This window comes from Delphinapterus leucas, chromosome 14, assembly GCF_059928025.1.
Source record: "Delphinapterus leucas isolate spDelLeu-1000000601 "Yukka" chromosome 14, BTC_Dleu_Yukka2, whole genome shotgun sequence".
Classification (NCBI taxonomy): Eukaryota; Metazoa; Chordata; class Mammalia; order Artiodactyla; family Monodontidae; genus Delphinapterus; species Delphinapterus leucas.
This window is the reverse complement of record NC_143142.1, coordinates 9,403,284-9,428,930: the sequence shown is the minus strand read 5'-3', so window position 1 is coordinate 9,428,930 and position 25,647 is coordinate 9,403,284. Positions and strand designations below refer to the sequence as shown.

Genomic DNA, 25,647 nt, shown 5'->3' with positions numbered 1-25,647 from the left:
TGGCCTTGTACATTCGTGCAGTGTAACTTGAAGCTGGAAGCACCCAGGTGTTCCTATTTTTCTTAAAGAGCAGCCCTGGAAGCCCTTTGGAGCTCACCTCCAGCAAAAGCTTCTAAGGGTTGAAAGGTGTGGCTGCTTTCTGCATCAGCTGCTGACAAAAGTCCAGTGCAATCCAGGGCCAATTTGGATTGTCTTAATGAGAAGGAGCTGCACCGAAGTTGGGCTCCAACACTGTCCTTTTAGGCCCTCCCTAGAGCTGTTAAGGGTGAATTGGCTGTATTTGTTGTCTCTTTTTGCTGCTTTCATAACAGAACTCTTCTGGGTCTCAGTTAGCCTGCCTCACTGAACTCTGTTTCATGTCAAGCAGTGCACCACTGAGGCTCTGGCGTGGTGGGGCTGGAGATGGTGCTCAGTTGGAGCTAACTCTCAGAGGCGACCTTGTAACTAGCGTTCCACAGCTCTGGGAAGTTCGGGCATTCTCCCCAGCAAACGTGTAGGTTCTGTAGTGTGGCGCACTGCAGTGGATGATTTGCTTTTGATGGTGGGGAGGGGAGCCGGTTTGGTCAGGTGTGGGGCAGCATGGTTTGGCTGAACCAGGAGCTCATGAGACCAGGGGGCCTGTAGATGTCTAGCAGAGGCTGGTGGCTAAGTAGGTATGTGAATTTACATGTAAGTTGGGGTTCCTAAAACCTCACTTTTGTGCTTTTGTGCTGAAAGAGCAACAAGGTTAATATTTGCAGGGAAGCCCAGATATGCCCTGGGTCCCTTTGAATATGTAAGAGTCAAAACAGCATTTCATTCAAGGCTTATCCTGGTCTAGAACAGTGCACAGCATGGGAGGCAGGAAACGAGGGGTCTTCCTGGCTCTGCCAATTCCCTGCAGAGCTGCGATCCAGCTATTTGGGCTGACTAAAACCTTTCCAACTTGACAGTGAGACCAGGTTGAACTCATTATCACCTGGTACAGAGAGACACTGGGCTGGACCAGATAATTTTAGATTACCCCTTCCCACCTCACTGGAGCCATTCACTGCAACTTCTGCTGCTGCTGCTCTATCAGCGGATCTTTCAGCAGAGCAAAGGGGCCTGAGAGGCTTTTCTGACTGCCTTGACTCATTGTTCACTGAGGTGTGCTGGTGAGCAGGCAAGAAGCAGAGGGGGAAAGGCAAAGAGAACCTAGAACAAAGTTAACAGTCCCTGCTTATAATGTAATAATCTGCTTTCTTACTTGAAAGAGATGTTATCTGTAAAACTAATTCAGGCCCCACATGGAAGCCAGAGTCTAAAGCATCATTGCAGGTAGCCTCCTACTAATTTGAGAAAGCTGCGCTTGGATCAGGGATCTTTGTGAAGACCTTGCCCCATACATAGAATCCAGTCTTCAGAAATGTTGAAGGCTAGGACACTGCAGCCCTGACTTTTACCCAGGCTCGCTGGGTGCCTGCTCCCTCAGCCTTGCAGGATCTGCTAGAGGGTGAAGCATGTCTATAGGTCAACTGACGGATCCACTAGGGAATGTCCCCAGAGAAAAGAAAGGGCCCTGAGGGCCCACTGTTGCCCTTTCCTGAGAGCCCCAACCCAGTGAAAGGGACACAGTTGACATGTTGTTTAAGCTGGAGATGTTGCCTGTATGCGTAAAAGAGCTCTCTGTTTCAGGCTCATGTACAGTCAGGAATGGTTCCTTCTCATCCAACTGCCCATGCGCCAATGATGCTAATGACGACACAGCCACCCGGCGGTCCCCAGGCCGCCCTCGCTCAAAGTGCACTACAGCCCATTCCAGTCTCGACAACAGCGCATTTCCCCTATATGACGCACCCTTCAGGTGAGGCGTGTGTGTGCAGGGGCCGCCGGGCACCCCAAAGCATTCTGCTCGCACAGGTCGAATGGCAGGCCGGGCCAGTGCTTCAAGCCCCGCATCTGAGAACTAGCAAGACCCGTCAGAGTGTACACAGTAGGGACTGTGATGATCAGTTCAGTGTCAGGGCCTGAGGCTTCCGGGAGCCTAGTGTGTGTGTGTTCTGATGGTATACAGGATTTGGCTTGATGAGAAGCAGCAGCAGCATTCTGTGTAGCTGATGCATGCTTAGGACTCAGTTGGCCTTCCTTGTTATGATAGGTTGGACAGGGCAGTGTTTTCCTTCCTGAGTCCCAACAGTCTGACATGTGGGGGGTTACTACCATGGCAGAGTTTGATTGTAGCTCTGGAGACTACCACTGATGAGATAAGTGCTGTGTATGGATTGGTTTCGAGTATAGTATTAGCTCCAGTCTATGCCCTGACAGGTAGAGAATGCCCCGTGATTGTGCTCTAATACTTGATGGTGGCCATGGCGATATTTCACAGTCTAACCTGTTATTCTGAAAGCAATATTGGTGCTTGGCTATTATTTGGGGAGGGGATATGTTAAGGCCTTTTTTGTACCCCATGAGCAACAACTCTTCTGGGAGTTTTATCTGAAATGGTTTTATGTCTGACTGGTTTGTTTCTACCCACCCACCTACCTTCTCCCCCTTTTGGTACAGATGCGGGGGGGTGGGAAGGGTAAAGAGTGAATTAAATTTTGAGTCTTGTTCAGGTAGCACAAGGATAGCTTTACAGACATGTGCTGCAGAGACACTAGGCTAATGTGCGGTGTTGCCAGTTTTCTGTTTAAATATTCACTTTTCTTTTTTACAGTACAAGCCCACCACCAACAGCAGTTGTAAGGCTGCCCTGGAGGAACCGAAAGGCCAAATTCCCTCCTCCCTTCTACTGCTTCTACCAACTGGAAGCACAGAAAACTAGAATTTCATTTATTTTGTTTTTAAAAAATATATGTTGATTTCTTGTAACATCCAATAGGAATGCTAACAGTTCACTTGCAGTGGAAGATATTTGGACCGAGTAGAGGCATTTAGGAACTTGTGGGCTGTTCCATAATTCCATACGCTGTTTCCAAGTCCCGCAAGTACCCCAGCTCTGCTTGCTGAAACTGGAAGTTATTTATTTTTTAATGACCCTTGAAAGTCATGAACACATCAGCTAGCAAAAGAAGTAACAAGAGTGATTCTTGCTGCTATTACTGCTTTAAAAAAAAAAAAAAAAATCAAGACTTGGAACGCCCTTTTACTAAACTTGACAAAGGTTCAGTAAATTCTTACCGTCAAACTGACGGATTATTATTTATAAATCAAGTTTGATGAAGTAATCACTGTCTACAGTGGTTCAAGTTTTAAGTTAAGGGAAGAACTTTTACTTTGTAGATAATATAAAATAAAAACTTTAAAAAAATCAAAAAATAAAAAAAGTTTTAAAAACTGATATCAAGTTAATGTGTGTTTGTATGAGCTATTTCCATTGTAGGATACTGAATATCAGGGCAGGAGGGCTGACTCTGCTGTCTTAATACCTCGAAGGTTAGCTGTCAAATGACTTTTCTTCTTCACCTTTAGTTCTGGTTCAAGGTATCTCTAGAAAAAGACAAGACTGAGAGATGTTCTCTTTGGTGGCTAGAGGTCTGCTTCAGAAGGAGGAAGGCTGGCCAGAGTTGGGCAGTGCCGAAAGTCCACATCCTCACCCTGACGCTGATTCTGTAAGCTTCCTTTTTAATATCTCCTGAACCCAAATGAGTTAGTCAGAAGTTGTCCTGATTCAGGCATCTGTCTGTTTTACCAGTAGGGGGCAGGAGACACACACACATCTGTAATAAAGAAATCCAGAGGGCTGAAAAGATGCAGCGATGCACAAAATAGCATACTCCTGTAGACCCCTAAGCATTCGTTAATGTCTTCAGTTTGTGGGAGCAGGACAAACAGGAAAAGCAAGTATTTTGCAGAGACTAGAGTCATAATAGATAGATAGAGCCTTTAAATACTGTGGTACCAAATCAAGATTCTGAAAACTTTGTTTTAATTCACATGTAGCAATTTGTACATTTTAGCAAAATTTGCATTCTTCAAGAATAAGTTACTTATACAGTACATAAACAATGCATACAAATTTGCCAAATACCTTCTGCCTATAATGATACAAGATGAATCCATTTTCTGTGTTGTCATTACAACGTGCTGCTTATTCCGCTAAACACTGGATGTCAGATGTGTCCTTGTTAAGAGTCAGTGGATAATAAACTATCAAGTTCCTCTAGCCTGTGGGAGATGTTAGCGTTCACATGACATTTGTGATAACAGACTTAGCCCTGAATAATAGCATAAAGGAATCTAAGGCAACCCTTAGGGAAGGGTTCAAGGCCTTGATTTTAAGTTAAGAAACTGTTATGTAAAAATAGTGTTCTCTGGTTTAAGATTTTAATGATTGCTATTCCTTTCTCCTACACGGTCCAGAAATGATCAAAGGCAGAAGATTTATACCAGATAAAGCCATATGGATTGCTGGTCTAAAATTCAAGGCAGGTTAGTTGACTTAATTCTTTGGTGCTGGTGACTGTTAGTTTGTAAAAGTTCATTGAAGTCAGGCGAAGGAGGTGATGATGCTGGGAGCAGTTAAGCTATCCTTGTTGTCTGTAATTAGAGATAACTGGAGGGCTTGTGATGCTTACTGTCCAACTGGCACTCAAGAGTCTGGCTCTCAGTAGAGGCTGCTGGCTTGGCCTCTTGCCGCCAGCAGTGGTCACATTGAGGCTGGAAAGAGGGTGGTGGAATGTGCTATGACTGCGGTGGGCTGGCTGCAGCCGTCAGGGTTGCTGCCTCACTGCCTGTGACAGCATCAAGCCCAGGGACCCACTGCCCCCGTTCCTCCAGCTCAACCTGCTCTAGCAGAAAGAAAAGGCATTGACTTAGTGTCGCTTCTTCCCAGGCCATGAGGGGCCTTTTTGTCGGAATGTATTTGAGCTGTCCTGGTAACTCAGACACATTTAGTAAAGAAATGTTTTTCTTGAACATTTTACACTGAAGCAGTCTGGAAGTGGATGACTGTGTCACAGATTCTGAGCTTGTACTTTGTAGCCAGTCGGTCAGAGCTGCTGACTTGCTGTGCCTGGCTTGCCTCTTGGCACTACCTGAGAATTGTATGTTGAGCGGCTCTTAAGAAGTGAGTGCCCCTGGCTTGTGGATATCATATCCCAGATGTCTGTTTACCCTTCTGGTTGGAGGGAGGGAACTTACTTGTTTGGTTCATTGTCTGCTTGGCCCCTTTCCTGTGCAGACAGGGGAAAATCTGTACCAGTGACTTGTCAGCATTTACTTTCTATGATGAGCTTTCTCTTGTAAAAGAGAAATCCAAAACAGTGCTTACTCCTGGTCTACACTTTGCTTAGCATTCATTAATCAGACCTGCTTGATGTGTAGAAAATGTGGCCCTTAGAAATAGACCACAACTCTAGATCAGGGTTGGTTATGCTTTACTGTCTGTGAAAACACCCAGGACTGTTGGTTTTATCTGTATATATAAGGTGGGGGGAGGGGCACGCCACACAGCTTGCAGGATCTCAGTTCCCTGACCAGGGGTGGAACCCACGCCCCCTACAGGGGAAGCACAGAGCCCTACCACTGGACCACCAGGGAAGTCCCAGGAGTGTTGGTTTTAAAAGTGGAAGAGAGGTGGCTCCTGACCTCCCTGCCGCTCCCAAAGTCTGACCTCTGACCTCTTGGAGTGGAGAATGGCTGGAGGGAACAGACACACGCCTCACCCCAGATAAGGCAGGCAAGTAGTTAGTTTAGGCCAAGGTTTAATTTTAGCTTTTGACTGATGTATGTATAAATGTTAAGCTGTGCTGAACTCCCAGTTTCCTAGAAGCCACTTCGAGGAGCCCAGTGGCTATACTGAACGGCTCTGCTCGCACCCACAAGCAGCTGACTGACTCCACTCGGTCACTGCCTCCCTTGTTTCTGAGCCTCTGCATGAAAGTTCTGGGAGGAGCCAGCCCCCATGAATTGTATCACTTGTGAAAGGCAAGTATAGATGGAGATTTGACTGCAGGACCTCCCTGCATGGTAGAGGTTATGTGTGCCTATGTATACATGCACACATGCTTCATCAGATGAAGCAGTGGTTACTGCTGGAACAGAACACTGATTGTGGGCTATTAAAGGAGTTTCGGAGTTTCTCATTAGCTGTGGCACCAGATTCCTAGCTTCCATTTTGGCTCAAGAATGAGCCTAAAACCTTGTGGGATAATTTAATAAGCCTTTAGACACTTGGAGGCTCTGAGCCAGCCCTGTTGGTGAAGGATTTACTAGAAAGGGCCCAGCAGCCCTTTATTCCTTTTTCCTTGCCCCTCCCTTACCCCTCAGTTTAACTCTCACCATAAAGCTGCTGTAAACCAGAATCCAGTTTTTTATTCATAAGGCACCAGGGTGGAATTGTTCCTTGCCACCCTCCTATTTCAGTAATTGCCTGAATTTCCCTGAAAGGGTGACACACTTCACTTCTCTACATTTAGGAAGGACAGTGGCTCCTCGGCAACAGGTGACTGTCCTGAGGATGCAATAGACAAGGAGGCCAGGCATGCTGGCTCGAACCAGGAACTGGTCAAGTAGGATTTGCATAGCTGTCTCTGACTACAAAAATCGCATGGGTATTAGTTCAAACAGTGCAATGAAATAAGCAGTGGTTTAATTTTGAAACCTGAATCCTTTGAAAAATTAATCTGAGGTAAAAATGTTTAAAATCATTTTTGACCTTTAGCTTGTCCATCTGCCAGAACTTTGTCCTAAAGTTGAGAGTCGAAGCAGGATAGGTGTGGTCACCTGTGGCTTGGGTACAGCAGACCCGCCACGTGGACTGAAGCTATAACGGGAAAAACCACAGGAGAATCCAGGGCTTGTTAGTGTTTTGGGCTTCCTGATGGGCCCCCCTCCCCCCTCCCCAAGTAGAAAGTCTGCCAGCTGGGACAGTGTCAGTGAAAAAGAGAACAAGTTTCCACTGCCAACTCCAGCCCTCACCCCACTGCCCCCTCTAAGAGTGATGGGGCCTGGTCCTAGGGACCCAGGGCAGGAGCTGGCGACATCCACGAACAAGAACTACATCTGTAAACAATAAGGAGAAAGCCAGGTGAGAATGGAACTTCTAGGAGGCCCTTTAACAGGCCTAATTGAAGGGTCACATCCAAACTGGAATGAACAGTTAACAGTGTCCCTTAAATCTCTTTCTGGAAGGAAGGAAAGAAAGTTACATTCAGAAGTTCACATCTCTACTTGCTTGTGCTTCTCAGGGGCCTCTGGGAGGCCTGTCAGAGAGGCGTGTACTGATTGTCTATGGCCCGCAGGTGGCTCCGGGAGGAGGAGTCCATTTCATAGTCCGAGTCCCGGGCTCGACTGGTGGGCTCGGGCTCCAGGTGCCGCAGGCTGTTGGCCAGTTCCTCAGGCGAAGGCACCAGGTGGAAGATCTGCTCTGGGGGAGAGGACCGGCCTGGGAGACCCTCTGGGCCGAGCCCCCGTGGACAGCCAGAAGCGCTAAGGTGGGGAAGGCCCAGCTCTGAATCCCAGCGAGAGAGGGAGAAAGGGAACAGGACAGTGTTGGAGGAACCTGGGGGACAAGTGACCAAGAGAGAGACCACACTGTCAGTCTTAACGGGGTGGAGGCAAGTGTTGGAAGGACACAACACGAGGTCTCGGTTCCCAGTGCCACCACCCCCTTTATCAAGGGGCATTAGGGTCACACCTGGCGGCTGGGAGACGACTACCACATAGCTGGACAGCCGGACGTCACAGGCAGCCCCGCACTCGAGTGGGATGGGTGAGCGCTGGAAGTGGTGGAGCATGTCCACAACCGAGGGGAAGTGGAGGTGTTGCACGCGACACTGGCCCCGCTCAGTCAGTGACAGGCGCAGGTGCTGCAGGAGAGGAGGACGGTAGGCTCAGGCATTGGCCCCTAAGGGCCTTGAACCTGACCAGGGTGCAGCCCACATGCCTCGCCCCATACCTTGGCTATGCCCTGGAAGTTGAACGTGAGCACGTACTCCCCACGCCGAGTCTCACTCTGCCGTACCAGGAACACTCCATGAGCGTCAGGACCCTGCAGCTGAACCAGCTGAGCTGCCTTCACTCGGGAGATGGGGCCATGGAACCAGGGGTAGCAGGACAGGAAGTGATCTGTTTTCTGACAGGCTGGATCCAGCAACCCCCCAGGAGAAGCACCTGATAGAGAAGGAGACAGGTGACGGTGATCCTTTGTGTGTGCCTTATGTCCGGGCTGAGTTCCGACACACCGGAGGACAAAGGCCCTGACCCCTCACCTTGGTTCAAGGAATCTGTGCTTCCCCTTGGAGAGTTAGATGTGCCGGGCTCTAAGGCTGAGGGAATATGCATCTCTGGGTCTGTGCTGAGTCTGCTGGAGAAGGGTTGGGGTTAAGAATCTGGGTAGGTCAGGAGGAGCAAGCAGTAAAAGCTGTGCCAGGAGTGGGGCCCTAGGGTCTCACCCTTGGCCTGCGCACTCCCGGAGCTCGGCCATCCATGAGTTCAGCTGCTGCTCATCTCCCACCTCAAAGATGATGTCTGTCCGATCCTTCACCTGGCAGGGAGGGAGGGGAGAGCTGGGTGGGATCCCTGAGGTCTGTGTCTATTCCTCCCAGGTGTGGAAAGCTGTCACTCACCTTCAGCACAAAGGTGTAGAGGTTGTCAGGCATCTCGAGACGTGTGCATCGCCGAATCTCCTGGATGCTGGAGCAGGCTGCTTGTAGCTTGGGCTTTGAACTCTAGGAGACCAAGGCAGACATTCAAGGCCTGTCTCTGATGGCCCTTCACCCACCCAGGCCTCTGCCCTTTTCCACAGTCTCCCCAGGGGCTAGCTTGCTGAGTGCATGCTCGTGGTGCTGCTGAGCAGGCACCCCAAGCCTGGAGTGCGTTCTAGCATTCTGCCTTGCAGGAGCCTGCAGAGGGCCCTCTGCCTGTAGCCACAGCACCGTCTCCCCCGACCCCAACACACACACACACACACACACACACACGCACTGAGCTCCCCAGCACCCGATGTGGCCTAAGGGCCAACCTCTGCTTCACCTGGACCTGTGGACATTCCAGCTCTGACATGTCTGTTGGCTGACACCTGTTTCTCTTCCCACTGGTGGAGCAAAACCCCCCAACCCCCTACCCTTGCCAGTCACAGTGGCTGCTGGCCACCTCATCGCAGTAAACCCAGAGAGTGGACGTGAGGGTATCCAACCCAAGTTCCCTCTAATGGTGCTGGCTGACTCTGCCTGGGGGCCCAGGACTTTATCATTGAACCTTTAGCTCTGCTCCTCCGCAGCCTTAGGAAGCAGATACTATCACCACATCTTAAAAAGAAGAAACTCAAATCTTGGAAGTAAAGTCATTTGCCCCACACCTAGCTAATCTGTCCTGCCTTCAAGTCTTAGGGCAAGGAGGGGGTTGGCTGAGTAGCTTAGCTATGGGCTCTTGGGGCTCTTTTGCCAATGTGCCCAAAGGGGCAAAGCCTGGCATGGCTGGTCTCAATTACAGCCAGCCAGAAGCCCACACAAAACCTGGGGCCCAGCAGTCTCCATGACATTCAACACACGTGGGGCTCAGAGTGGGTGGGAGATGACCCCCTACCCTTTTGCCAGCAAAAGGGTCCTGACTGAACCTGGCTGACCCTGCAGATGCTTGTTCCCGGGGCCCAGGAGCTCTCATCGTTTTCTCAGAAAGGAGATCACCCCTTCACTGCCCCCATCTCCTCCACTTCCTCCTGTGATAAGACTGGTAAGATTGTTTCTCTGGGGTCATGAGATGATCGATGGCTGCTTCCAGCAGAGGCCAAAAGAAGATAAGAGTGTGGGGGAAGGAGCAAGATGTGGGAAATGGATAGAGGAGACCCAACTGGGCCCTCTCCCTCCAGCAGCTTTTCCTAAGAGCCAGGAGACAGACAGCAAGGCGCACCTGGAGATACCACAGCTCTCACCAAGGCAGTGCCGGCTGGGGAGGAGGAAACAAGAGGCAGGACCAAAGGTGAGTTCCAGGCACAGTGGCTTTGGCAGACCTGACCTCCATGAGGGGCTGACTTTTCAAAAGGTGGTGCAAGAGTCAGTCCTTAAAGCCATACGCTTAAGCATGCTTCAGACACACAGGTGCCAGGGTTCTGATAGAAGGATGGTGACCCCAGGACTGGGCAGCCTGGCAGGAGAGGGTTGGTCAAACTGGGGCTTCCTGGTCCAGGCCCACCCACAGAAGGTCTTGGAGCTGCCAGTCCTACCCTGGTTGTTGGACACAGCAGTCTGGGGAGAACAGCTCTGGGAACAAGCTCAGAGAGGTTGCACAGCTAGTAAATCCCAGCCCTAAGTGACCAGCACCAGCCAGGGCATCTTCACCCTTCAAGTTCTTATATGTCCCCCACGACCAAGTTCCTCAGCCTGGGAGCCTCGCCTGGCACTACACAAGCACTGGACACACTGGAGCGCATGGGAAGCAGGGCCTCTGCTCTCCCAGAAGCTTTCACTGTCAGCCAGCCCCTCTGTCTCTATTTCCCGTCTGCAAAACGGGTTAGGTGCAGAGGGCTCCTTCCTTCTCTTGCTTTTGCAGTCAGCCCTGCCTGGACCCCCAGCCTCCCCACTGTCTCTAGGCCCTCAGCATCACTGGGAGGAAGCGGGCCAGGCCGAGAGGGTAACAGGCCTCATCTCCCTTTCAGTTCTGCTCTGGGTCCTGGGCCCTGCCCCCAGTGTGAGTGCCCAGATTACTGGCAGAGCCTGGTTTTACTCTGAAAGTGGGGCCCTCCATGCCAGCTTCACCCCCAGCAGCTGAGGAACCGCTGACCTGACAGGCAGTGAAGAGAGCATTCCCCTCCTCCCCCCACAGCCAACCCTGGCCGCACAGACATCCTGGCTCCCCTCTGCCTGCTGGCTGAGCATGATACAGGTTCTTTGGTGTCTTCATGGTGGCCCAGGCTCACACAACCCCAGAGGCTGAGCTGGGGGCTGAACCCCAGCCTGCCAAGGACCAGAGCCAGTGCATCTAACTAACTACCATGCTGCCTGGTGGGGGAGATGCCAGGGGCTCTGCCCAGATTGGAGGGGCAATTGAGAGCACAGGGACAGACATCCCCACCTATGGCCACAGTCCTAGCTAGACAGTCCAGAGCAGGACTTGTGAGCGCTGGTCACTGTGTGGATGGACCAGTGACTGAACAAGACTGAACAATGTGATGGAACAGAGCTCTGGTGGAGAGAGCCGAGCCCGAACCGCAGCCGCAGGAACACTTGGGGCTTCAGGTTCCCCTCCCCTCCTCTCACACACCCTCTATTCCACCTGCCACGCAGAGCAAGCCAGGCCAGCAGCTGCTCTCTGGACCCACCTCAGAGTCACACTGTGCTTGGGTGATCAGAATGACCAGACCATCCCAGTGTTTGCAGTACAGGCGGTAGTAGACTGTCACCCGCCACATCCTGCATCATCCCTCCTGGGGAGCTGTTCTTCTCGTTCTTAGCTCCAATGGCCACTGTGCCTCCAGTGGTAATCCATTTCTTTGTTTGCTCTGGCTGCTAGGAAGCGTAAAGACAAAGATGTAGACCGGCTCTGACACTGTCCTCACAGTAGGGCTTGCATTTCTAGAGCTAACTTTATCCAGGCTTTTTAATTTTTCTTATTCCTCTAGGCACTAGGGTTCAGTCTTGACCCTACCCTTCTTGTATAACCTTGGACAAGCGACTCAACCCTCCATGCCTTAGTTTTGTCATATATATGTATGGTGGAAATATTTAATAGTCCCTCTTTTTTCACAGGGTTGGTATGGTGATTGGGTGAACTATTGCAAGTGAAAGAAATACCTGATAAACAGCTGTTGTTAAATTTCCAGGCTGGGGCCAGCCAAGATGGGAAAAGCCTGCTTGGGTTGACTGCGGCGTTACAGTGCTCCCGTGTCACAGGACTGCAGTACGGCAGCATTACAGTGCTCTTGTGTCACGTGCAGGACTACAGCTTCCCCTGAGCACACACCTGCTTTCTCTCAACCTTACAGACCCCGTTTGTAATGTGCTCCCTTTCTACCTGCAACGGAGTTGACACATAATATAACCTCCCTCCCTACGTACATACCCTAAGTAAGATAAAAGGGGAGTAATGGAATGTAATTGATACTAAAATAAAATGTATATCACTGTGACTATGCATAACACACAGGGGACTACTCAGGTGCTTCTGGGTTTGAAGAGATCAAGGACATGAAGGTGCCAGAGGGTGGGTAGGTTGAACCCTGAAAGGACAATTAGTCTGTTCAGTGGACATGGCAGGAAGTTCCATGTGCTTCTACATAAGACAGAGCAAAATTCTGGCCCTAGGTTTGTTCTCGTGCTTTTGGAGGGCGTTTTGGTCAGCTCTGCCTAGTCCGCGGGTTCATCCGGTCCTCCTCAGCTCCCACTGTCCAAGGACTCCTTTCTCCCATGGCAGGGGGCCGGGGGCGGGCGGCCTTTTGGGCCTCGAATCTGCCTGGAGGGGATGAGAGGATGACTGGGACCAGACCTGGCCTTTCTCTGGAGGCCCTGCCTTCCCTAAACCTGCTGCCACTCCCTGTGTGCTCAGGGGTGGGGATGGCCCATCCAGAGTCTTCCAGGGTACTGGGCTGTACCCTGCTCTGCCGTGAACTCATGGCCATTCATACCCACAAGACCCTGGCAGAGGTGCCGGTGCCCCAGCAGGAACAAAATACACACAGGGTCACAGAGCTGTGAGAGCTCCCAGAGAAAGGAGACAGACACCCAACAGGCAGGGGACGGTAAGGGCCGGGACAGGTGGGTGGGAAGGCAGTGAGTGAGCTTCCCAGGTAGGTGCCAGGATGACCCTGGCAAAGGCCCTGAGGTGGGGAAGCACAAAGGCACAGTGAGACTGGCACGCAGTGAGGCAGTCCCCACAGGACCTTGAGGCTGTGGGAGTCCGTCGGCTTATTCTAAGGTGGAACTGTGGAGGTGGGCAGCTGACACTCACATTAAATACTTGGGCAGAAGCAGGCCAGCTAGTTGGGCCCGACCCTGCTCTTACCCGCTGCCTCCGTGGGAGGCTGGAGGGGAAGACAGACAACATCCAATTCACACCCAAGCACTAAAGGGCCTGGCACGGAGGGTCCCGTGGTATGGGCAGGCCGAGCCCTCACAATGGCCTTATTGCATCCACTGTAGGGGCCTTTATCCTTCAAGGGAAAGCCTTGAGGGGAGGCCTCCCACCACCATCTGGAATCCCCCAGGCCACACCAGCCCCTTAGAAGTCTTGCCTCTCCCAGGGTTTTGGGACCCTCATTCCTGTCCTATAAAGAGCAGCAATGGGACAGGAAGTAGGACATAGTATACAGCCCGAAGGTCTAGGTCCAAGCCACGCTCCTCTGCCATGGCCCGCATGCCCTCAAGGTAGCATCCCCGTGGCCGGGAGGCAAGGTTAGACGAGCCCTGGCTCCACCACTTACTACCTTTGGGATCTTGGGCGTGGCACTAACTGGCAGCCTCAGTTTTCTCTTTGGTAGCGTGGGAACAGTAAGCAGACTCCAGGAGGAGGAGGACGAGAGTGCAGTCTTTGATGGGGGCCTGAAGACTTAAAAGGCCCAGAAGAAATTCTAGATCCCAATCATGGATAACTGAGTCCCCCAACCCCAGGCCACAGCCCAGAATCGATACTGCCTGTATGGATGAATGAACAAATGGACGAAAAAACATTATGGGAAAGGCTTAATCATGTCTTACTGATTGTATCAAAACAACCTTAAAAAAAAAAAAGAAAGAAAATACCCTGTCTTGTTCCAAAAATTTTAGTCGGGTTATAGGGATACTCAGAGTGGGAAGGGAGGCAACTGCTAGAACACAGACCAGAGTTTCACTTGCCACCAATTTGATTCTGAGCTTCCTGGCAGCCAGTGCAAAGAGGGATTCCCCAAGAGAAGGCAGCCTCTTGTGCATGGAGAATCACGTGCACAGTAGCACATTAAAGGCTCTGAGAAGACCTGAAGCAGAGAAACCTGAACCCATGTGTTCCCCAGACTTTGGCCACCCTGTGTCCTGCTCAGAAGCCTCTCTGGGGTCTGCACAACCACTGCAAGCAACACTGCCATCCTGGTTTTTGGGAATTAGACAGTCCTGGCTTTGAGTCCCAGCTCTGCCTCATCCTCCATGGACAAGTGACTCACCTCTCCTAGCCTCAGTCTCCACTTTTGCAAGGTGGGGTAATAGTGCCCCTACCTTCCGTGAGAATTTGGCAATACAGTGTGTGCAGGGTATGGAAAGGTCCCTGGGGACACGGCACAAGGTGGGGATGAGCACAAGGCCTTAGGAATGCAGTCTTAGGAATACCTGATCTGCTCAGAAGCGAACAGTAGGAATACCTGATCTGCTCAGAAGCGAACAGCCCCTCCTGAGGAAGCTTTCAGCTTTCACAGCTATTTTTCCACAACAAGACCATGAGTCCAAGGCGGCCTCCCTGCTCCCTTTCCATCTTTGTGTGTCCTCTGCAGGGCATAGAGTTAGCGACTTTAAATGTTTGCTGAGCACTCTCCAAAGTGGAGAAGGTGGAGGAAAAGGCACTGGAGGCTAAGGGTACGGCAAGAGCTAACATCCAGAGACCAGAAAGTACAGCCAAATCCACAAGCTGGCAGGGGAGTTTGCTGTGGCTAGAAATGGTACTAACAGACCCCCTCACACCACCTTTTAGTGAGCACCTACTAGGTACCAGGCACTGGGGCCTGGGCTATCCATCCAGGACCCCTTTGAACTGCTGAATTCACAGGCCAGCACCATTTCCAGAAAATTCAAATTTCAAAGAAAAAAGCATCATATTGAGGAACGGAGGTGCCAGGACCAAAGAAGTAGGAAGGTCACTGTTTCAGGGTGGAGGGCAATCCCTGACATGACTATGGTGATACTTTGAGACCACCCTGCTCTGGGGCACCTGTCTGAGGAACAGTGGTGGGCGCCTCCCATGACCCCCCCCCCAACAGCCCATGAGGCTGGTGTTTTTATCCCCACTTGACAAATGAGGAGCCAAGGCTAAGGGAACCTCCCGGAGGGGCTGGTCACAACACAGGATGCACAACCAGCAGGCCTGGGTCCTCTGGAAGTCAGCCCGGGATCCGTGTTTAACGTGGGCCCTGGGTGCGTCTGGAACCCACAGCATCCGAGGGGAAGGCTGGGCAGGGGGGCCACACCCACCTCCCTCCCCTGCCCCCCTTTCCCCAGGCACAAGAGACTTGGAGGAGGGAGGGCTCAGTCCATCCCACAGCGGCAGAATGGTGGATGCTGGGGCAAGGGCTCTGGAACCAGCTGGTCTGGGGGCAAAGGGGGCGCTCACAGGGAGCCCCCACTAAGCGTGAGGCGTCAGAAAACAGGGTGACACCCTGAACCCCCTGCGAGATGGGCAGCATCAAAACTGAGTTGCTGGGCTTCCCTGGTGGCGCAGAGGTTGAGAGTCCGCCTGCCGATGCAGGGAACACGGGCCCGTGCCCCGGTCCGGGAAGATCCCACATGCCGCGGAGCGGCTGGGCCCGTGAGCCATGGCCGCTGAGCCTGCGCGTCCGGAGCCTGTGCTCCGCAACGGGAGAGGCCACAACAGTGAGAGGCCCGCGTACCGCAAAAAAAAAAAACAGTTGCTGTCCATCAGTCCCGCCATTGCTACTCCCAGACACATCCAGAATCCAGCTACTTCCCATCCCCCTCCTCTGCTCACAACTCTCCTGTGGGCCCCATCTTGCTGGTCCTTGCCGTGGCCCGTGAGACGCTGCATGACCTTGTTCTTGTTACCTCCTCAATCTCATCTACTGTTCCTCTCACTCCGATCCAGCCACACTGGCCTCCACTGTTCCTGCGATGTAGCAAGCACACTCCCACCTTGGGGCCCACCTTGGGGCCTTTGTGCCTGCTGTTCCCTCTGTCTGAAAGGCAGTTTGCCCACATTTTCACAAATCGGGCTCCTCTCGGATTCAGGTCTCAGCTCAAGGGTCACCTCCTCAGGAAGGCCCTCACTGACCAGGTATCTAAATACACAGAGTCATCATCACAGAACCCCTTTACTTTCTTCACTGCACTTGTCAACCTGTGAAATGCTCTCTGTGGGGACTTGTTCTTGTGGCATCCCCGGTACCGACCACGGTGCCTGGTAGGTTGTAGATGCTCACTTCATTCCTATACAGATATTCATCACAGGCCCCTTGTTCGCCAAGTATTGTGAGTGCTGGGGATAATAAGTAGGGCCCAGGATATGGCCCCCACTGCAGACCGCCCATCGCCATGAGGGCTCTGGAAGAGTGGCAGGGATACGTCAAAGCAGGGTGATCGGGGCGAGGACGGAGGACGCGAGGTTGGGCCTCCAGGGGCTCGAGCCGGCCAGGGGAGAGGACTGGCTGAGAGGAAGGCTCTGGACACCTCACGGAACACATCAGGCTCGTGTTACAGATGGAGGAACGGGGACCCTGAGAGGCAAAATCACTTGTCCCCGGCCACGGAGAAAGAAGCCAAGAAGAGCTGGGGCTCAGACCCTCGTCTGCCAGCCCCAGAGCCCACACCACCCACCCCCAACCAGCCCACTCCTCTCAGCTCGTGTTCTCTCCCACCACCAGGCCTGACCCAAACTGCGGGTCTCAGCAGAGGGAACCTCCCCTCCTCCAGAGAGCCTTCTCTGATCACCAAGTCGTGGTCAGTGCGATTCCTGTGCCTCTCCCTCAGCACGGGGCTTATCAGCCCTGGCCATAATTTCCTGAAGGTGCAGCTGCCCCCACCGCCTGCCTGGGAGTTCCTCGGAGGGTGGGGACAGGGCACCAGGCCTTGTTCCCAGCTGGGGCCCAGCACCGGGTCCAGCCCAGAGGAGGTACTTGGAAAGGGTTTGTCAGATGGATGGGTGAGTAGCTGCTAGGTGCCTGGGGCCCCAGCCCTCATGTCTCGGGAGCAGGGGCAGATGCGGGGGGTGTGGTGAGTTATCTCACCCCCTTGTTCCCCGGCTCCCTAGGGGGCAAAGCGAAGGCAATGAGCCGTTCCAGGGGCTGAACAAATGTTGGAACTACAGGCCACAGGTCACTTCCTTCCTCTGCCCCCAACCAGAGCCCCGCAACACACACACAGGCCCTTTGAGTGCCTGCTTCAGCCGCTTTTTCTCCGCATGAGCCTGAGCAAATCACTTCACTTCTCTGTGCTTTTGTTTTCTCATCTGTAAAATGGGGGTGATGTTGGAGTGCAACCTCAGGGCTTCTGTACGTGAACCTGCCTGTCGCCCTGAGTACACAGGAGTCTCCCAGGTCTCCCCCTTGGTCTGCTCCCTGTTGCCTCAAGCTCCCTCTCCCCGCGGGGGAGCAGGAAAGGGATGGGAGAAGCTTCCTTAAAAGCCACATGGATCAAGTCAGTTTCCCCTTTCTGGCAAGTGAGAGCCCGCCAGTGCCAGAAGCAGAGCTTCTCCAGAGCCGACACTGACATGGTGAGACATCCCCCAAGCATAACCACCCTGCTCGGAGTCCACATCATTTCGCCTCCCTCCTCTGGGTGGCAGCCCCAGATCCCACCCTGAGCGACCAAGCCTGAGGGTGGGGGCCTGCGCCCCCCACTATCGGACCCAGAGAGGCCCTGTAGGAGGGGTAGCCAGCCAGAGATGCTGAAACAGACAGCGGCTGGGGGCTCGTCTGAACCCCACCTGCAGTGAGCTCCCCCTCAAGCCTGTAAAAGTCCCCCCGCCCCGACATGTCCGAAAGACAGACTCTCAGTGACACAGACACAAAGCCCCTTCTGAGAGAGATGGCGACCACCCCCCCACACACACCATCACAGAGACTGGGACACAAAGCCCCTCTCAGATGCTGGAGCAACCATCCCCTCAGAGACAAACTCCCAGAGACAGAGACCCCCCATAGAGAGAGACAGCCCCGAACACACACACACAACCAGTCTGGGACCCCCTGACAGCCACTCAAACCCCTCCTGAGACGCGGTTGTCCTAGTTCACGCCGAGTGGTTGAATGTGGATGACCCAGCTGTGAAGACGGGCAGGCACTTCCGCTCTGAGGCCGGCTGGGTGGGGGGGTCCGTGGCTTAAGAGGGACCACACCTGGAAGTCCCACTCCCTGCACCCCGTCACAGGCGTGGATGAACTGGCGAACCAAGGAGCTTACGGACCCCCCGGCACCTTCGCTAGCTGACCTCGCCTCCCCCCTCGGGGTGACAGTGGTCCAGGCCACATGGCCCGGTCTGGGGAGGCGTGTCCTGGGATGGGGCCTTGCAGAGGCGGGAACAGAGGAGCCAGTGCCACCACCCTCACTAGCCGGGCCACTTGTCCACACCTCCTAGGCCTCTCCCCGCTACACCTTTCCTCCACGCGGGGCACCACTCCGGGCCAAGACCTTTGGCAAATTAGGATCAACCACTTTCCAGGGCCTGGAGCTGCTCAGCAGCCAGCCTCCATCAGCTCCCCTTCAGTCAGTTACCCGCTGCCCTGCCTGAGACGGTCTTGAGGACAGAGCGGTGTCTCTGTCTGGGAGCGCTGAGCTGGCACTTGGGCCTGGGCCGACCGTGGGTCCGGAGCAGGGTCGGGGCCCAGCCAGAACCCCACCCCCACCCCAGCCCCCCGCCGGCTGCAAAGCAGCTGCCACCAGCCCACGCCTTGGGCGACCGCATCCTGCTCCCAGTATCGCGCCAGGAATCCTCCCTGCCCCGCGTGGCCGAAGAGCTGCAAGGCCCGTGCACCCTGTCCCCATCCACCTTCATGCAGGCTACGCCTTCCTCTCGTAGTGCTGCTCCGGCTACCTCGGTGCCAGGACACCCCGGGCCTCGCGTACCGGGCTGTGGTCAGCCCCCAAGACAGGAAGCCATGGCTCCTTGCCACGTGCCCAGGCCCCGAGCAGGAGGGGGAACACCGGCCCCGAACCTGGCACTGCTCCCCGGGCTTTCCTGCTGCACGGGAGGGTGTACTCAGTGCTCTCGAGGGGAAAGCAGAGGAGCACCTGAGTCTCACAGGACCAGGGGTCCTGGAGCTGGCCGGCCCCCCAGGGCCTTTTGCAGCGGGCCCACCTCCCGGCCTCTCTGTGGAGCCAGCCCAGTGGGGGAAGCCCCTCGCCCCTGCAGCACAGCCCTCAGCTGCACCCTGGGCCCCGTGTCTGTTCCACACCTGGTGAGAGTGGAAAAAGATGTGGTTAAGAAACAACAGATAACCTCTGTCACCGGCCTCCGGTAGGGGAGTGCACCGGAGGGAGGGGGGTCTCGTCACCACCAAGATCCCCAAAAGCCCCGATGGTGGCCACTGCCTGCCTTCGAAGAATGATGATTCAGAAGAAGAGGTGAAAGCGAGGGCCTCTGGGGCTCAAGGGGCTTCAGGGATGCCAGGGAGGCTCAGAGTCGGCTGAGCAGAGCCTTGGGCTGAGCTGACAGGGAAACCAGGGCGAGAGCCCAGGAATCTCCACCCTTCCAAGCTCAATCTGCCGCGAGTTGTTGTCGTTATCCTTAGCCCACGTTTAGCGATATGCCTTGACACACAGCATCTCACTGACACCAAAAAACAACAGGAAACTGTACCAGCCACAAAGAATAAAAGCTGGCTGGATTAAATAATTAAATGTGAAAAATAAAACCAAGACAAAACTGGAATAGAAGAACCTAAATAATTATCTGATCCCAGGGTCGGGGAGGCCTTCCTAAGCAGAAAAAGCAAAGAACAAAATCATAAAGGAAAAGATCACTGTATTTCACTGCCCAGACTTAGAAACCTCCATAGGCCAAGAAACTCAGGACCAGTCGCAAAGCCAAATGGCAAACTAGGGAAATATTTGCAACGTGTGACAGAGTGCTAATGTCAGTGTAAAGAGCTCCTGCAAGTCAACAGGAAAGAGGCAGGCAGTGCAGGAGAGGAGCACACAGAGTTAATGGCCTGTAAGTCACAGAAAATGTCTATGACCAAGAAACATTGGAGAAAGAGTCAAAATCCACAGAGACAGAAAGTAGGATTAGTGGTTGCCAGAGGCTGAGGGGACGGGGATGGGAATGGGGACCGATGCTAACAGATACTGGGTTTCTTTCTGAGGTGATGGAAATGTTCTGGAATTGGATAGAGGTGATGGTTGCACACACAGTGAGTATACTAAAAACAACGAATTGCACTTTAACATGGCGAATTTTATGTTATGTGAATTATATCTCATTGTTTTTAAAAAAGAAAAATGGTTCGTTCCATTCATAAGCAGAAAGGACAAGATAACCACTTCACCTAGAAGTTGGCAAAGCTTTTTAAAATAATAGCCAGTGTTTGCACCACTATTTGAAGATAGATGGGTGTAACCTTCCTAGAAGACTATTTGGAAAGGATATATCAGAAGCATTAGAAATAGCTAGTGAGCACATGAAAAGATGCTCAACATCATTAGCCATCAGGGAAACGTAAATCAAAGCCATTCACACCTGCTAGGGTGGCTACAATCAAAAAGATAGATAGTAACAAGTGTTGGTGGGACTTCCCTGGTGGTCCAGTGGTTAAGAATCCACCTTCCAAAGCAGGGGGTGCGGGTTTGATCCCTGGTCAAGGAACTAAGATCCTACATGCCGCGGGGCAACTAAGCCTGCGTGCTCTAGAGCCCACACGCCACAACTAAAGAGAAGCCCGCGTGCCGTGACGAAAGATCCCACATGCTGCAACTAAGATCCGACGTAGCCAAATAAGTAATAAAATAAGAAAAACAAGTGTTGGTGAGCATGTGGAGAAATTAGAACCCTCATACATTACTGATGGGAATATAAAATGGTGCGGTACTCTGGAAAACAGTTTGGCAGCTCCTCAAAATGTTAAACGTAGAGTTACCATATGATCCAGCAATTCCACTCCTAAGGTATATACCCAGGGAAAAATGAAAACGTATGTCCACACAAAAACTTATTCACGAATGTTCGTGGCAGCACTATTCACAATCGCCCAAAAGTGGAAACAACCTAATGTCCATCACTGAGGAATGGATAAACAAAATGTGATCTATTCATACAATGGAATATTATTTCCAATAAAAAGGAACAAAATACTGACACAAGCTACAACACGGACGAACCTTGAACATGTGATGCTGAGTGAAAGAAGACAGTCGCAAAAGACCACATATTATCTGATTCCATTTATATGAAAAGAACAAACTAGGCAAATCTATAGAGACAAAGTATTGATAGATTAGTGGTTGCCTGGGGGTGGGGGAGAGGAGCAATGCGGAGTGACTGCTGATCAGCACAAGGTCTCTTTGAGACGATGAGAGTGGTCTAAAATTAAATCGTGGAGATAGTTGTACAGCCCTGTAAATATACCAAAAATCACTGTACCCTTTAAACGAGTTAATTTTATAATCTGTAAAGTATATCTCAATAAAGCTTTGAGAGAAAGAGAAAACATGAGAAGTGCTCACAAAGCCTTCCACCCAGCACTTCCCTTCTAGGAATATGCTTCTAAGGAAATAATCAGAGATGGGCAGCAAGATTTATGTACAACATGTTTGTCACAAGGTTGTCCAGTTGAGCAAAAGAATTAGAAGTGATTGAAATAGGAGTCTAGATAAGCATAGATAAATATATCATGGCCTATCTGTGTAAATGAAATATCGTGCAGCCAGTATTTATTTTTAAGACATTCTTGAAAAATATTTAAGAGAACAGAAAAATGTTCAAGACATGTTAAGTGACAAAAAAGCAGGTAACAAAAAGGTAGGATGAGTGTCAGTCCCACAAGGGCTGGGGGTTTTGTCCAAAAGTTTCTGCCTATGTTTCCAACATACCTGGCACACAGAGGGGGCTCCCTAGCTAACTGCTCAATGAAGAATTAGTAAATGTGGACGGAATTGCAATTTGGGGGAAAAGTTAGAGAAAGAAATACAAGACAGAAGATTACAAAGGCGTCTAAGTGAAATGGAAATTCTCATTCTCTCTGGGTAGTAGGATTGTGGGTGGTTTTTCAGTTACTGTTCCATAATTTCTGCCATGAGCTTTATTAATTGAAAAATCAAAACCAGAAACACTAGGAACTCAAACGTGGAGGCCCTCGGTAAGGTAGACAGTTTCCTAGATTACACGAAGATTTGAAAAGAGACACAGCGGGGCCTCCCATTCCAGATGGTTCCCTGGAGAGAGGTTTCTCTCTCTGCTGCGCCATGGACTTCAGACTGGGCCGCAGTCAGGATTCAGGTCAGGCCCAGGAGGGGAGGGTCAGCCACGGTGAGGGAGAACCCAGAGGCCAGGTGCCGCCGTGATGGGCCCCCTCCCCCGTACGCCATCACCCACCGGTGCCAGAGGCTGAGCAGTCAGCGGGGTCCACGGCCTGAGGAAAACAGTGGCCTCTTCCCCAGCCCAGAGGGGAGAGAGGAAAAAAGGGTGTGGGGCCCCAAAAAGGAAGCTGAGGCGGCCCCTCCAGCCTTGGGGAAGGAAGCTACCTCCGCCTCCACCCCCGGGGGGGCCAGCGCTCTGAACGCAGAGACCTCTGCTTGTGCCTTTTGCTTTCCTTTTCCATATTCGCAAAGGAGTGGGTGGGGGATTTCCAGCGGGCCGGCATGGCAGCCCGCTGGCGGCTGGTGCCCAGTCCAGGCTACCGGGAGAGCTGGCTAGGTTGTTGCCCATCCCAGGGAGGGCATCTGGGGACCCACCCCTGGGGTCTGGTGACTTCCCACGCAGCAAGCCCCTTCTTCTGCCTCTCAGGGAGGAAACACATTGTGTCAGGCCCTCCCAGAGCCTATTTTCGACTCAATCACCCAGCAAGGCCAGTACTGACATTCCACTTTCCAGAATGGGAAACTGAGGCTGAGACAGGCTGAGTTCTCAGCCCAAAGCCACGTAATAAGGACACAAGAGCCAAGATCTGAACCCAAACCTGTCCATCTGCCCTTCCCCCCGGCCGCCAAGCCCACGGCCCAGACTCTGCAGCTGTGTGTTCCAACACCCAGTCCCCCAAACAAAGGAAAACAGAAAAGCAACTTCCAAGAAGCTGGCGACAGCTAACAGGCCCCGAGGAGCAAGGGCGTGGGGGTGGAAGCAGCCCCCAGAGGCTCGGGGGGGGGGGGGGGGCGGGGTGTGATGATAAATGACTGTCGTTCGCCACCCTCCCCCTGTCGGATTCGGGGGCACCTTCCAGTCTCTGGATTCACAGAATTTGAGCTGAAAGGAAGCACGCCGATACCATCTGCCCGTGGTTTCAGCGTGGTTGGGGGTTTCTTCTAAGCAGCAAAGTACTTTTCAAAACACGACCTTACACGAAAGCCCAATAAGGGGCAGATGGGGCGGCTGTGTGTGCGCGGCTGGGGGCCCCACAGGAGCCACGGGAGCCCTGCCCACCACCACCCCTTCCTCCCTCCCCCCACTAGCCCCGGAAAGCCCGGATCAAGCCCCCTGGTTGCCCATTTCACAGCTCAGAGAGGGGCAGGGACCAACCTGGGTCATTAAGCAGCCCCGGGCAGAGTGAGGACTGAAACCCCACTCTCACCCTGGGAGCCTTCAGCCCCTGGTTCCCCTGGGAGAGGATGGGATCGGGGAGCTACTGGCCTCCGACGCACCTGTCTCCCCCGGGACATCAGGGCTCTCGCCAGCCCACGAAGATCTACCAGGCTGTAGGCAGAAGGTGGGCGGTTTCTCGGGCTGCTCGGGGGCTAAACACACCCCCTGGCCTTGGCAGGCCCACACCGGCCTCCATTCCTGCTCTTCCATCTCCCAGCTGTGTGGCCTTGGGCAGGTCTCTCTACCTTTCTGTGCCTGTTTCCTCATCTATAAGATGCCTTCATCACTGTTCCCGCCTCCCAGGGTTTGTGGTAATTGCATGGGATGTGTCAAATGTAGTGCCCATCATGCTGAAAATGACTAATAAAAATAACAACAACTACATGGGACTTCCCTGGAGGTCCAATGGTTAGGACTCTGTGCTTCCACTGCAGGGGGCACGGGTTTGCTCCCTGGTCGGGGAACTAAGATCCCACGTGCCGCTCAGCCAAAAAAAACAAAAAAAACCCACAGCAGCTAAGATTTGCTGAGATCACCTGCGCCGGGCACGGCTCCCGGCACCCGGTACCCGGCACCACGCGGACAGCAGCTAGTTCACCATTGCCCTGATGTGGGTGCCGTCACTCAGCTCTTTTTACTTGAGGAAAATGAGGCACAGAGAAGGTGAAGTGCCTTTCCCAAGGTCATACAGCTCAGAAGGGGCAGAGGCAGGACTCAGGCCCAGCTCTGTCCGGGCCCCAGGAGGCTGCCCCGCCCGCCCGCCCGGCCGCTTCCTGCCCAGCACTCCTCTTCCTCCTCGCGCTCCTGCCTCTGAGAGGAAACCGCCAGGCCCCCCGGCGGACGTCCCTTTCTTTCTGCTTCCTCTTTCCCACACTTGGGGCATGGGCTCCAGGCTCGGGCCCCCAGGGTCCAGCAGTGTCTCCTTCTGTGTCTCAGAGCCTCAGTGTCCTCATCTGTGAGGCAGGCACAGTGGCCATGCCTACTTTGCAGAGTCAGGGGAGCATTAAGGGGGCTAATTCGGCACCGCCCTCGCCCACGGTCAGTGCTCAGGACACTCAGCCCCTTCATCAGCCGGGCTGCCGGGAGCACCTACTGCCCACAGGCTGCCCGGCCACACTCATACCCAGGCCCCTCATCTACCCAGTCAGCATATACTGTATCCACAGCCTCCCTTACACGTGCAGGCACTGGGACCACCCCCCATTTTACAGATGAGGAAACTGAGGCCCAGTCACTTGTCCAAGGACAGCTCAGAAGGAGCAGAGGGGGAACAGCTCTGAACCATATTGCCCAACTGGCCCCCGGCCTAGGTCAGCCTAGGTCAGGCTCTCCCTAGGACCAGCAGGTCCAGCCACTGCCAACCAGACCACTTCTTCCTGGGGGTACTAGAGGCCTGTGATGCAGGAGGGGAGCTCACGGATGTGGGCTGAATCCCCTGTGAGTCCCCCCCCCCTCCTTCCTCTACCTCTTCTCTGGGCTGAGCAGCAGAGACCAAGGGCAGAGCACACTGGGTCCACCAAGTCTTACATGCTGGGTGAGAGGGGCACTGGCCAGCCCCCTCTGGGCCTCAGTGTCCCCATCTTTGGTGGCACTAGACAAGATGGCCACAAGGAGCCTTTCCTGGTCTGAGAACTCAAAACAGACGCACCCCCCCACCCCACTCCCAAGTAGGGCCACTGGCTAAACACCACCAGCACCACTACCCATGATAATAAATCCTTCTGGAGACCTGCTAGGCACCAGGTGCAGCCCGAATACCTGGGTCCCAACCCCATCTCAGCTGCTCAGAGCTATGTGACCTTGGGCAAGTCACCTACCTTCTCTTAGACTCAATTTCTCCATCTGTGATATGGGGGTAATCACAACAGCACCCTCACAGGACTGCTGTGAGGATTAAATGAAGCCAAGGCAGTAAAGTGCCTAGTATGTAACAAGTGCCAAACAGATGCTGGCTAAAAAGGCATTTTTTCAACAACAGCTACTAGAATTTCATCATTACCCCCACTTTAAAGATGAGAGAAGCTGAGGCTCAGCCCCTGGACCCAGTAGGGCTGGCAAGGCTTTGAGACCATCTCAGCCAAACCAGGCTTGGACATGTGGGGAAACTGAGGCCCAAAAGAGCAAAGGGCTGGCCCCAAGGCCATGGCCAGCCCAGATGTGCTCCATTTGAAAATGGACCCCCAGCTCCCGGCAAAGCTCTGCCCTAAGGCCAGCCACCCTGGGCCTGGTGGCTGGTCCTGTGATCTCTCCCTGACCCTGGGACAACCCCCTGACCTCCCAGTCAGGCTCTCCCTCCACAGGGGCCAGGCTGGGATGCACGTCAAGT

At 53.1% G+C, this 25,647-nt stretch overlaps 2 protein-coding genes across 25 annotated transcripts in view; one reads left to right on the top strand and one right to left on the bottom strand.

Moving 5' to 3' along the window:
* ATXN2 (ataxin 2) overlaps positions 1-15,420 on the top strand; it is a 136,998-nt gene extending 121,578 nt beyond the window's left edge. For 6 of the 19 annotated variants that reach the window (XM_022597872.3, XM_089894492.1, XM_022597864.3 and 3 more), the window contains one exon: positions 1,657-2,789. In XM_022597872.3, the coding sequence (XP_022453580.1) occupies positions 1,657-1,992 (336 nt within the window). In that variant the 3' untranslated portion in view covers positions 1,993-2,789. The other 13 variants (XM_022597871.3, XM_022597862.3, XM_022597861.3 and 10 more) reach the window with 11 other exon arrangements.
* The window catches only part of SH2B3 (SH2B adaptor protein 3), a 40,376-nt gene continuing 17,798 nt past the window's right edge, over positions 3,070-25,647 (bottom strand). Inside the window, exons 3-8 of one of the 6 annotated variants that reach the window (XM_022597881.3) lie at positions 8,535-8,636; positions 8,361-8,452; positions 8,178-8,272; positions 7,865-8,079; positions 7,604-7,775; positions 3,070-3,683 (exon numbers count right to left, since the gene is read on the bottom strand). In XM_022597881.3, coding sequence (XP_022453589.1) covers positions 3,652-3,683; positions 7,604-7,775; positions 7,865-8,079; positions 8,178-8,272; positions 8,361-8,452; positions 8,535-8,636 — 708 coding nt within the window. In that variant the 3' untranslated portion in view covers positions 3,070-3,651. Of the gene's footprint in view, positions 3,684-3,857; positions 7,776-7,864; positions 8,080-8,177; positions 8,273-8,360; positions 8,453-8,534; positions 8,637-25,647 lie in introns of those variants that run through there. The other 5 variants (XM_022597878.2, XM_089894496.1, XM_022597880.2 and 2 more) reach the window with 5 other exon arrangements.